The sequence below is a fragment of the Rhineura floridana genome, chromosome 8 (genome assembly GCF_030035675.1).
Source record: "Rhineura floridana isolate rRhiFlo1 chromosome 8, rRhiFlo1.hap2, whole genome shotgun sequence".
Taxonomy (NCBI): domain Eukaryota; kingdom Metazoa; phylum Chordata; class Lepidosauria; order Squamata; family Rhineuridae; genus Rhineura; species Rhineura floridana.
The window spans coordinates 112,360,384-112,373,474 of NC_084487.1; the positions used below are offsets into that span (position 1 = coordinate 112,360,384).

General features: G+C 39.1%; 1 protein-coding gene across 3 annotated transcripts in view; it reads right to left on the bottom strand.

Moving 5' to 3' along the window:
- GSAP (gamma-secretase activating protein) overlaps nt 1–13,091 on the bottom strand; it is a 70,489-nt gene that overhangs the window by 28,759 nt on the left and 28,639 nt on the right. For 2 of the 3 annotated variants that reach the window (XM_061582101.1, XM_061582103.1), the window contains exons 13-18: nt 6,151–6,228; nt 4,891–4,968; nt 4,056–4,148; nt 2,243–2,460; nt 1,524–1,593; nt 192–274 (exon numbers count right to left, since the gene is read on the bottom strand). In XM_061582101.1, the coding sequence (XP_061438085.1) occupies nt 192–274; nt 1,524–1,593; nt 2,243–2,460; nt 4,056–4,148; nt 4,891–4,968; nt 6,151–6,228 (620 nt within the window). The remainder of the gene's footprint in view (nt 1–191; nt 275–1,523; nt 1,594–2,242; nt 2,461–4,055; nt 4,149–4,890; nt 4,969–6,150; nt 6,229–13,091) is intronic. The other variant, XM_061582102.1, reaches the window with a different exon arrangement.

Genomic DNA, 13,091 nt, shown 5'->3' on the forward strand with positions numbered 1-13,091 from the left:
GTGCCCAACAGATCACTTTAACTGCACAAAGTAAATATGCTGATATGTGATTGACTCCCAACCAGAACTAGTGACATTGGTTCCAGTTAAGAGGCCACATCAAAAAGGGGGGGGGCTTGTGGGCTCATAAATGAAATCCTAGCTTTGAGGCTTATTGAAGGGAACTAACTTCAAGTCTGAATGCATCTTACCTCATTCCAGTACAAGAGTGATGTATATGGTAAAACTTTATCCAGTTTGATGGCTTTCAGACACATTCTCCAGTACAAAGAAGCTGAGAGCATAGAAAGACAGAACACTCTATGAAGGCTTTTGATTACGTCAAGTTAAACAGTACAAACATCTTTTCTGTTATTATTCCAGAAAATACCAGAAAAATATATCAAATATGAAGTATCAGCATGACTTCCCTTATGTTCCTCAGAAGGAGTGGTGCAGCGATTGAACTAGGTCCCGGGAGACCAGGGTTCAAATTCCCATTCAGCCATTAAGTTCTCTGGGCAACCTTGGGCCAGTCAACATCTCTCAGCCTAAACTACCTCACAGAGTTGTTGCATGGATAAAAAGGAGAGGGGGAGAAGCATGAATGCATCTCATCATCTAGAAGTCTATTTCCTGGAATTTACTGTCCTTTCTACCCTCAAATGGCCCATACCTGTGTCATTTACATTTGAAGTTGCCCCATTGTACATAGGCCTCCATTGCATCCTGCCAGACCCCTAGCACCCCACCTCCAGTCTCTTTATAAATCAACAGTAATGTTCCCTGGCTTCCTCCGTTTCTCTCGCCTCCTCTCCACAGAACTACCAAGTTAACCTGTTGGTCCAGGTGGAGGTTTGTGAAGTCTTTATACCAACAGATATTGTATCTACTAAATGTCTCTCTATTTTTGTAAGAAATTTCAAACCAGGTTTTGCACCTGCAATTGGAGTCATTGTTATCTTGCTAGCCCCCCCCCACACACATGTAACTGGTGTGCAAAGCAGTGGCACACCAGGACTCTACACTCAGAGCTTGGAAAAGTTACTTTTTTAAACTACAACTCCCATCAGCCCCAGCCAGCATGGCCACTGGATTGGGCTGATGGGAATTGTAGTTCAAAAAAGTAACTTTTCCAAGCTCTGTTAACACTTGCATAAAGGTTCATATCAAAGGCACACATTTTAACATTACTCAAAAGTAAGTCTAACCTACTTAAGTTTAATAGGGCTTATTCCCAGTAAACTTGGTAAAAGATTGCAGCTTAAATTAAAATGTATGCTGGTTGAGAAACAGGGATAATGTGGCATAGGAAAGTGAGACAGCACCACTCTGTTTATTGGTAACAGCTATTCACATACAGAGGAAGCTAACAGATTCATTTCAGTTCACCTCTCAATGGGCTTCCCATTTCAAGATGCATGATGTGAATACAGACATAGCATCGTGTTGACATGCCTCTGAATTTTTAGGCAAACAAACTCAAGTCCAAATCACTATGCTCTCCTTATTTCCAGTCTGACACTAGTCCTAGACATACATACCAGTGATAAATTCCTGTATAGGGTCAAATGTAAAACAAGTTGATGTGTTCTCAGTAATCCACTGGATAATCTATTAAAGTAAGAAAATAAAATGGTCAGTATAGCTTGAGGTCTGAAGATTTACTATAAAAATATAAGCAGAAAGACTTTAAATTTCTGTAATTTGCTTTCTCAGGTTAAGACTAAACGTATGCTGGTATCTACCACAGAACTTGCAAACAAAACATTTTCCTTCCATAGTTCTGACTGGCTAGTGGTGGATGTGACTAGATTTCAGAGAGCATTAAGGCTCCCTGTATCATCTGAGTGAATTCTCAGTTAATCTGAGTTAATTCCTTGATACCACTTGTACAAGGAGTACAGATTATCTCTGGAATAGGTTCTATTTTTCCCAGTTTTCTAACTATGTACCCACCCCAACCAGAATTGTGACTTTGTTTTAATTTATTCTAGTGGGACACAAACAAAAAAAATAACAGAACTCAATAAAGCTCTTTCTGAAGCTAAACTTTTATATGACCTGGGGTGAAATTCCTACATACATTTGGAATGGGCTACCACTTTCAGATTTCAGCATAATTTTTGATGCCCAGAATAAGTTGGGATACATTGCTTTATCAACTATTTCTTTAATAAAAGGAACTATGCTTCTCTATTTTACATGCAAGATCATTTGGCACCCACTTTGTGCTGCATAAAGAAAGGAATTCTTTTCCTACCTGGGTTTCTAATTCCTTAGTACTTCCCATATGAAGAAGTAAACAGTGAAGTGCTGCCAGTCTGTCACTATCCATTTTGCTGTTCCACAGAAATTGCAACAAGGCCTGCTTGTTCATCACAACAGTAAATATGCTTCCTGTGCTGCGATCCAAGACCATTGAGTTGAGAGGGGAAAGGATGGCACTAGTGTGCAATCTGTTAATTTTTGCATTCCCACCTGAATAGCACAGGGTTGCAGAGAAGTAGTTTACATACGAGCCATTTATTATGCATCAAAAAATATAACAGCCCTTGTGCCCCAAGGACATTTCAAGGATGAACACCAATTCCTTTTGTCCTTCCTTCTAAATGCTTCAAGGCGTTACTAAAACCTGCTATCTATTGTATTTTTTTAGGAGAGTAAAGTCAATGTATTTATTAGAAGGGCTGCAACACTTCTGCCTATAAATGACTGAAAAACATGCATCAGGCAGCAAAAGCAACCATATCTCATTTTTTTTCTTTATTTAAAATGCTTTTGAAGGGTGTCATCTATGTTACTTGATCACAGCAAGATGACACTCATTAGACATATGTGGACAATAATTCCATTCAGTTAATGAAGTGGTCACCAGATCGGAAAGGTGGGTAATGGAGAATGCTGAGTGGAACGTTCACTCCCTCCAACATACAAACTACAAGGCTTAGTAGTATACACTACCTCCAGGATCAAAAGCAGCATGCATCTGAACAACAGTTGCTAGGGAACAACAGCAGGGCTTTTGCCCTCATGTTCTGCTTTTGAGCTTCCCAGAGGCTTCTGATTGGTCACTGTGGGAAACAGGATACTGCCCTAGATAGATTTCTGGTCTGGTCCAGCAGGGTTTTTCTTAAGTTAACTTCCCAGTGGAAGGCTCTCCCACTCCTAAGTCCCAGCACTGTCTTCCTCATAGCTTCTTCCTCAGCAGTGCACCACCTCAAGTCTGAAAGACCATTCAAACTGAGCTTGAAGCATAGCTCTAGGCCAAGGGCAGAAGGGAGGTGATCATCCCCTTCTCTCCAGTAGTCCACTTGCTGCAAAGGTGAAGTGGCACTGCTGCAGGTATGCATAGAGAATTCTACAGTGCCGATTATCTAACAGTATGTTGCAAGTCAGCAACAGGAAACCTCTGGTCCACAAACCAATTAGACCAGCAGGGGTCCTAATTTGGCCTGTGAGCCAATTTTCCCCTAGCCACGGCCACCTGCTGTACCCCAAATATCATAGAGCATCGGGTGTGGGGCAGATAAAGATGTAGCTCTGTGCCAGAAGTGGGGTCTGTAGGCACTGCCGATCAGCGGTACCTGCAAAGCCCTGTCCCTTTGCCCGCACAGTTAGATTTCAAACCATGTGGACAAAGGAAAATTCTTCACCTGGCATCATGGTGACATCAGGTGATTTGATAGATGAGCAGCTCCATCTGTCAAAAATGGCCTGTGGGGTTTGAGAGGTCGTGATCTGGCTCACTAGCCAGATCCAGTTCCCCACCCCTGTTCTAATTAATTCAAATGTGAAGATGCTGTTTAACATTTAAAAGCATTGTGCAAACTTCAGACAAAAACTCACTGTACAGATAGGAAAAATTCTGCTAAGAATATACAATTTGGTGCCCGGTACTTACCAATGCAAATACATGTTAGCACTCACATCAACCTATTGCACACTTTTGGGATTACCCAAGCAATAAACATCAGTATTTTGAAATTTATTTTGAAAGAGACATCTGAAGGGCACTGAATGAATTTCTATTAAGCGCAGCTGCTACAGAACTGACTGTTAAGAGTCTACTATACCTGTTAGAAAGAAGTTATAGCACATCAGGTCAGGATGCCGAGTATTGAGAAGATGCAGGAAGTGTCCAGGTACGTAGACAGCCACATAATAATCTGTTGTTGTTTTCACAATAATTTTTTTGAAAAGCAGGAGAGACTTGTCAATTTTGAGTACTTGCTTATCCTTAGAGCCAGGCTTATTTGAAACTGAGAGATGAGTTATTTGTAGCTGTACTATTTGAAATATTCCATGCATGAATAATCTTGTTAAATTGAGAATATCTGTAGCCCATATAAGTGCCAACTTCATGACCCCCAACCCAGTTCCCTTTGCCAGAAAACACACCTCTGTACCTCAGAGGCACAAAACACAAGACAACAACATTATTGCAGGCAATGCCACAGGAAATAAGCAGCCTGGCTATTCCAGTTTTCCCAAGAAGCATGCAGTGGTCTCATGAGTACAGCTACTTGTTACACTAAAATGTTTTTAACGTTGTTTTGTTTTAATGTATTTTAAGGTCTTTTTATGATGTTTTAAAGTGTTTTTAGCATTTCTGTTTGCCGCCCTGGGCTCCTGCTGGGAGGAAGGGCGGGATATAAATCAAATAATAAATAAACATTCATTCATTCATTCAATAATAAATAAATAAACAGAATGCAAGTCAGCTTAGAAATATTTGCTTATTTAGCAATCATCCTGGAAAAACATGGCAAACTAACATGAGGCAAAGAAAGGAAAATATGTACATTTCCACGTTTCACAATAGAAGTACCATTCAGGAGTGGTGGATTATAAGTGTATGTTATCAAGAAAGTAGTAAAGGAGAAGGAGAAGCTTCCGTTATCAGCTTACCAAGATTAAAAAAAGCCAGATCCTTCACTTCTGAGGACTCCACTCTGTCTAAAGTAATAGTATATGTTTTACTATAACCTGCAAGGGTTGTGAGAGAGATATGTTTTGGTATAAAACAAACACAAAACCAGCTTTAAAGAACTATTTCTGAAAATGCAATACAAAAAGTGGAAATCAGAGAGCTCCGTCTGAGCTTTCACCTTAAGTCTGAAACTTGCTTCCCAATGTTGCACATATGACTGGTGTTTGTGTGTGTGTGCTGGGGAAGAAAAATGATATAATTCAATAACCTTAGTAAGTGGACACCATAACTGAATCCCCTTGGGTTGTATTGAATGTTGCCATTCTGCTCACACAACAGATTTCCGCTTGCACAATGGAATTTTCCCATCCTCCCCAGCTCCCTGCGCACCCTCAAAATCTGCTCTAGAGTGTTGGGGGATCTCATGAGCAGATTTTCAGGGTGCCCAAAGAGAGGAATGGGAAGTCCCATTGTGCAAGCGGAACTCTGTATGTGCAGCGTTGGATACAACCCTCTGATTCATTCCTTCAAAGTGTAGATTTTTATGTAATTGTGTCCAGTGGGAATGTGGTTTCCATTTATTATTGGACTGTAACGCACAGACATTGTTCTGCAGAGAAGTAGCAAAACAGAATAATACAGTACTTGTATTATTCCCTATTATTAATGAAGTAAGGAATTCAACAGCGGCCCTGAATAAAGTTTACTAAGCAAAAACATTTGAATAATTAAGTACAATAAGCCTCAAGCAGGCAGTTTCCAAAGTACATAATATTAGCATCACACTAAAAATACAACTTAAATTATTTTGGCAATGTAAAATAAGATGGGCAAATTACATACATGGATGGACAAATAGCCCAACAGTTCTGGATCTGAATTCCTAAAAATTAAGTCAACACGAACTAACAAATTCAGGAATTTTTCAACCATGTTTTATGAAACAAGTCTTCCCTTTAGTGCTTTACCCTTTACAAAATTAAACTGAAATTACAGATATTTGCTTTTTGAAAGTTAGAATTTCAAAACTGAAGCAAGTGTCAAAAGATAAGGAGGCTTGAGATTAAAATACATACAAATCCTATAATGGAATGACGCTTTCTGGAATACATATAGCAACATTTGGGCAAGTCATGTTAGTCTGTATTCCTTTCCATACTTACCTGGGAATAAGCCCCTCTGAACTCAGTGGGACTTACTATAGTGTAGACACACACAGGAGTGCACTATGGATATACCTTTATGTAGGAAGGATACAGAGTATGTCACTTCTTCAGGACTAACAGGAACAAGGTTATAACATACGCACAGACTTCCTAGAAGAAGAAAAAAATGTGTTATACAAGAAATTGCAACTATAAAATCTTCAGTTTAATATTAGAAAAGTGATTAAAGCCTAGTGAGGAATGCTACTTCCCCTTCAACATGCACATATGTAGGGTCAAGTAATCTCTCTGTAGTGGTTTAGTTAATATGAACTTCTTGTAAATCTGCAGAGGCAAGTAAACAGAATAGTGCTGCATGGGCACACACATCAATCAAAATTTGGGCCTGGAGCTGGATTCATTTCTTTAGTTCCTTGAATTATTTCAATTCTACAAGTTGGCATTTGATCACTCTTTAAAAAACAACTAGTTTGTGGTAATGTCGAGTAATATATTTTTTGGTCTGAAGTTCTCTATATCAACTTTGTACTAGCAAAATCTTTGACATTTGCAGATGTTCATGTACTTTTAAATCATAATCCTATAGTATAAGGATTAATGGCAGAACAACAAAAGCAGACAATGTGAGCCCTTGGAGCTGCCAAGAGACTTATACTTCAGATCTGGAAGGATAAACACCCACCACCTGTTATGCAATGGTCTGAGGACCTCACTGCCCTTGCTGCATTTGTATCTATTTTTTTTTATGAGCATCCATTTTGTGTGGATACCTGTTTGGAAACCTGGATGGCTTATATTGATTTATAAGTTTAATTAACAGACAAAAGTACTGATGCTGTTGTATTTTCAATTTGAGCTGACAATATGTATTCATAGTTTTACTCCCTCTTAATTTTTCTCTCTCTCTCTTAAATTTGTCACTTAATAAAAAACTAGTTTGGTAAAGAGCATGCTGTTACCATAGAACACCATTCCTTAACTGACCTTAAGAGAGCCCTTCCTTTTCTCTTTTTCCATCCTTAAGTGCTTATCATGAGTTTGTGTAGTCCATTTCTCTTTCCAATTCATTTGTCTTTCTAATCCTAATTTTAGAAGATGTTGAGGGACAAGATCAATTTAAATTTAACTCTATTGTATTCGTTGTATGAGTATTAATTGTGTGCCACTGTGAGGGCCTTCACTGGGGCCAAAAGGTGAGATAGAAGTAGGATAAATACTGTATGTATTGAAGTTGCTTTAGTGTCAGACAACAACCTTTTCTATACTTTTACCTGAAATCAAGAGATTTTTTAAAATGGGATCTGCAACTTTCATGGGAGGTAGAAAACTATACAGCAATTAGAAAAGCCCTTTTTCCGGTATGGAAACTAGTCTCTGCCTTTTGAAGAAAGGAGGAAAATCTGAAACATACCCTGAACAGATTTACTCCTTCTGCTCAAAAATATGGTACATGTAATCTTTCCTCTCTTAACTACTCCTCCCTGAACTCTGCATTTTGTTGTATGCTCTAGTAATATCCAAAATTCCTAGGAGGAACAGCTGTCCCTTTTCTAAGCTGCTCTGAAAGAAGCAACTTCATTAAACACTTAAGTCACTTACAGCTTTATTGCACAGGAAGCTGCAGAGGATATTACATTTCACTTTTTGAGCCACCCACTATGAAAGAACAGCTCAGACACAGAACACACATACACGAGATCTTCCTGTACTTCCAAAATTTGTTGCAGACATCTTTCAAATCTAACACTTCATGGGAGCTAATTTGGCCTCAATTCTTGTCTAGATTTTGAAGAGCTGTCATGATAGAAAGTGAATCCACACTTTTTATAGTAATCAGATTTGCTGCAGATACATGTGATACTGCACACTCAAGGCGTGGCCATCAGATGTGTCTCCTAAAACACCCACGTCTACATGCTGTGGAACTGTGGCCCAATCAGAGCCCCCAAACATACATGTTTTGTTGTTTAAAAACACCCACCTTCCCCTGTCACATTTGTTGTTTTTATTATTTTTATTGAATTTTCAGAAAATAAAGGACACACTATAAAGGGAAGAGGATGGTGCAGAGTTCCATAATATCAGAAAGCCATACATTGGGAGTTCCAGATGTCTTGGGAAGCTAGGGAAAGCCGTTCATGCAAGTGAAGTTGAGTAATATAAACAATAAAGTTCCACCAGATAGCATAAAAAGCATCTGGTTTAGTCCATCCTTGAAGTGTGTGAAGGTGAAGTGTAAGTTTCTCAAGAATAACAGTATCCCAAATGTTTTTGTACAACAATGAGAGATTAAACCTTGCAAGAGTTTCCATTTCTGAGCAATTGACAAACATGCAGCAACTAACAAAGAAATTACCAAATCCTTAAGCAAAATGTTCTGGTTATTATTATGAAAGATTGAGGGTAGAGCCAATTGTGACACTGCCTGAATTGGGGTATTAATAATATGGGAAATTGCATCAAACATCTCAACCCAAAAAGGTTTCAGTGGGGGACAATCCCATCATAAGTGGAAATAAGTACCCCAGTTGCCACATTCTCACCAGCAGTCTGGAGCAGTACCAGCTACCATCCATGAGATCTGTATTAGGGTTCTACACCTTGGCATATCCTAAAGAGTGGTTTCTCTGGTATGTGCTGAGACAACTTGCACAGGCTTCTTTAGCCACAAATTCAACCATTTGCATCGTCTAGTTTTATAGCAATATCCTGTTCCAAAAGACCCATAGGTTAGTCATGGGCCACATAGTAATGTGAATTAATTCTTTCTATAGCTCCACTACCATACCTTACTGGAGGAGCCCATATTCAAGAAGATAGCCTCAGATCACGTAAGGCTGGATTACTGTAATGCGCTCTACGTGGGATTACCCTTGAGGTTGGTCTGGAAGCTGTAGCTGGTGCAAAATGCAGCAGCGAGACTGCTCACTGGGGCAGGGTATTGCCAACATGTCACTCTGCTGCTGAAAGAACTGCACTGGCTGCCCATTTGCTACTGGGCAAAGTTCAAGGTTCTAGTTTTGGTGTACAAAGGCCTATACAGCTTGGCACCAGGATACCTGAAAGACTATCTTATCTCTTATATACCCAGTCGATCACTGCCCTCTGCAGGCAAGGATCTCCTGCAGAGACCATCTTATCAGGAGGTCCATTCTGCACAACATAGGAAACTGACCTTTAGTGTAGTGGCACCTACCCTTTGGAATTCCCTCCCCTTAAATATTAGACAGGCGCCATCTGTTAATTTGTTGGCGCCTACTGAAGACCTCTTTCTTTCCACAAGCCTTTTAAGTTGAGACCCTATCCCAGTCTATGTCTGTGTTGGAATTGCTTTTTAATATGTTTTAGACCTTTTTTAAAAAAATGAGTTTTTTTTAAAAAAATTAAAGATGTTTTTAAAGTTTTTTTAATGTTTTTAAAGATATTTTTTAAAATGTATTTTCAAGTCTGTTTTTATGATGTTTTGAAGTGTTTTTAGTGCTTTTGTTTGCCACCCTGGGCTTCTACCGGGAGGAATGGCAGGATATAAATCAAATAAATAAATAAATAAATATCAAACTGGTCCACGGGCTTAATGTTTAAAAATGTTATATGTGATTTATCTAAATTGATATGAACTCCTACGACCTCTTCAACGCAACACAATTTAGTTTGCAAGGACAGAATGACCAAAACAGGATCAGATAATATTAGGACAATGTTGTCAGTATAGATTTCTCAAGTACTCTTCATCCGTTCCCCGGTAACCCTTGATAAATGGATGTTTCTGCAAAGCTTCTGCTAAAGGTTCCAGGGAGAGGGCAAAGAGCAGCAGGGATAAAGGACACTCCTGTTTGGTATCTTGGTGTAGAGAGATTGGTGTGGCATCCAGATTATTGGTGCAGATTACTGCAAAAATTTAGGCATACAGTTTAGATACTGCACCTATAAGTTTTTCACATAGATCATAGGCCTCCACGCTTCCATCAAGTAATTCCATTCTAAACAGTCAATGGTTTTATATGCATCCAACAATAAAATAGCTAGTGGAGATTTAAGAGACTTGACTGAATATATGACATTGAGTAGCAGACAGATTGGGTCCCCAATACTCCTACTGGGAATGAAGCCTGTTTGATCCAGTTTCACTACTGAGAGAGAAATTAAATTTAGATGGGCTGCAAGGATAGATGTGAATAGGTTTTCGTCTTGGTTTAGCAGGGTGATGGGCCTATAAGAGCCTACAATCCTGCTATCCCTGCCCAGTTTGGGAATAACAGCAGCAGTAGAGGCATACCATGTATAGGGTTGCCATATTGCCCGGATAGCCGTGTTTTACCCGGATTCTATGCATGCCACCCGGCGCCCGGCTAGCCCCTTACGTGGCCCGGATTCTCAGCTTTAATTAAAAAAAAAAGTTTCTAGGTGGGCCGGTTCTCGAGATATACATAAAAACATCAGCTACCCCCCTCGACTTTTAAATCTTTCTTTAAACAGTACTGTACTATAGCACTTTGTAGCTTTAACCCCGCCTGTTCAGCATTGCAGCTAATCAGGGATTGTGTTTCAGTTTCATTCACCTGAGGCAGTGTCTAAAAACAAAATGGTGGTTTCACCATTTATGAAAATCTCATAAATTGGGTAAGTATATACATTTCAGTTTTTTTTCCTCTTGTGTGCAGGAGTCAGAGCTTGGGCAGTGTTTTGAAAACCTTCCCAATACTTGCTTTTTGTAAAAGCAATGCTAATCCCATATGCCCAAAGTAAATCCCATTTAATTCAATAGGACTTACTTTTGAGTAGACATGGTTATGAATGTGCCGAAAATCAATGGGACTTTGGAGTGAATGTAAAAAAGAATTATGTTTGTGTTCTAACTCTTTCTGTCTCCAGTCCTATTTTAAAGCAAGTAGGCAGGGCTTACTTAGGTATTACAGTTTTTATTCTGTAGGAAAGTAATACTGATTTTTTAAAAACTAATACTGATTTTTCTGCAATGACCAACTGGTTTGACAATAAACTATTATATGGGTTGTATGTATTTATACATCTGCAGTGTGTGCGTGTGCGTGTATGGAGTCTTTCCAATAACCCTGTGAGGGAGGGTTGGAAACCAAGGCAGCTCACAACAAGAAATAAAGCCATTTAAAATCCAATAACCATAAAACAAGTATAAACAGTTGCAAAACAGCGTAAAGTGGCATGATTCGGAATTTTGGGTTGTGTGAATGAAGTTGCTTATCACTTGAGGTTGCAGTTCTGTCCCTGTTTGAGTAAGCCCCACTGAATACACTGGGACTTGCTTCTGAATAAATAAACTTAGGATTGCACTATAAATATTTTTACAGTTTGTGTAAATAATAAATATATTTGATAGTCATGCTTATATACATATTTCTTCATTTATCATATTTTTGGTTTTTGGTTAGGAATCCTGACTGGTTGTGAGATGCTAAGTTTTTTGCCTTACTCATAGGAATCTTGTTGTGGTTGGTATGGTATTACATTTAGGAAAGTGTTACTGCCTTTTGTGTTGTTTTTTCCTATTTGCATTTCACTTATCTTTAACCTCACTCCGTTACAGCCATAGAAGCAACAGCAGCATATGCAAGATAATTAACTCCCATTAGTGATAAGAGCAAGAATTTATAATTATTATTTTAATTGAAACAAGAGGCTTATGCGTACTTTGAAGAGGACCAGATATTTATTTTCTTTCTGAGCCCAGGACTGGGTCTTTCATGATGCCCGGTGGGGGGGGGGGAGAGAGAGCAGGAGAGTAGTCGATAAGACAGACATCCTGGCATTGGTAATCTAATTAGCAAGGTATGTGTGGGGTTGTTGCACACTTCCAGGCCCAGTTTCATTTTGAGTATGGAGGTGGAACCTGTGTAGATGTGGTTGAGAAATTTTGAGTTAAGCAAAGCTCTGCTTTTATAAAACCTAAGAAACATACAGATACTTTGAATGTCTGAGTGCCTGCACCAGTGGAATACTGGAGGAACTTGTAAAACTTGCTGCAACAGTATTTAGAACTGAGCATGTGGTGTGAAAGACTCCTTTTCCTAACATTTTGGCTTGTTTTTCTCCACCCACCACATCTCTGAAATATATTGTATATGTAATGGTTAACCGTGCTGCTGCCCTGACTTACTTTATGTTTGTTGCTATTTTGTGTTTTTATTATGTTTTTATATTGATTGTGTATTTTTATTGTTTTTATTATATTTGTAAGCTGTGCTGAGCTCTGTTTTTAACAGCAAAAGGGCAGGATATAAATTCTCTTAATCAATCAATCAATACTCCATAGTGTTGGAAACTAGAGTCTAGGCATTTAAGGCTGAAAATGTTGCTTTTAAAAAAAAGATTTCTCACATCTTTTCCCAGTTTTGGGTGGTAATTCCTAGGCACAAAAACAAAACAACTGGACAATCCAAATATTAATATGCAAATAATTTGCATAATATGCAAAATAACCTGCCCGGATTTGTGGAACTGGAATATGGCAACCCTAACCATGTATGCAGTGGGGTACCCAATTAGCCCATCTTCTTAATGTTATATGGTAGATAGGGAACCAAAAGGTCTTTGATTTTTTTGTAAAAATGTAAATGTACTGCCTTCAAGTCAATTCTGACTTATGGTGACCCTATGAATATTCACTAACAGGCAAAAAAACCTTGCAGTTTAAGAATGTACATATAGTCCAGATATTTCTATTGAACTTTAAAAAGCAGGAAAATTGGGCAGCTATAGTGAATGCACCAGGGAAGCAGGAGACCTGACCTCCTCTCTGAGATATTGGACTGCCCTACACATTTGTAAAAATGCAAAGACAATTTGGGTTGGTCTTTCACAGTCTAATCCACTTCCTGTGTAGCTTGGAAGAATTTGATAACATGTGCCTCTGAGCAAGAGGAAGGAGGGGATTGGAAGGGGATGGGGAAGGGGGGCAAAGGAAGGGGATGGGGAAGGGGGGCAAAGGAAGGGGGAGGGAAGGGGCAAGAGAGAGGGGATAGGAGGAGGAGGGAGGG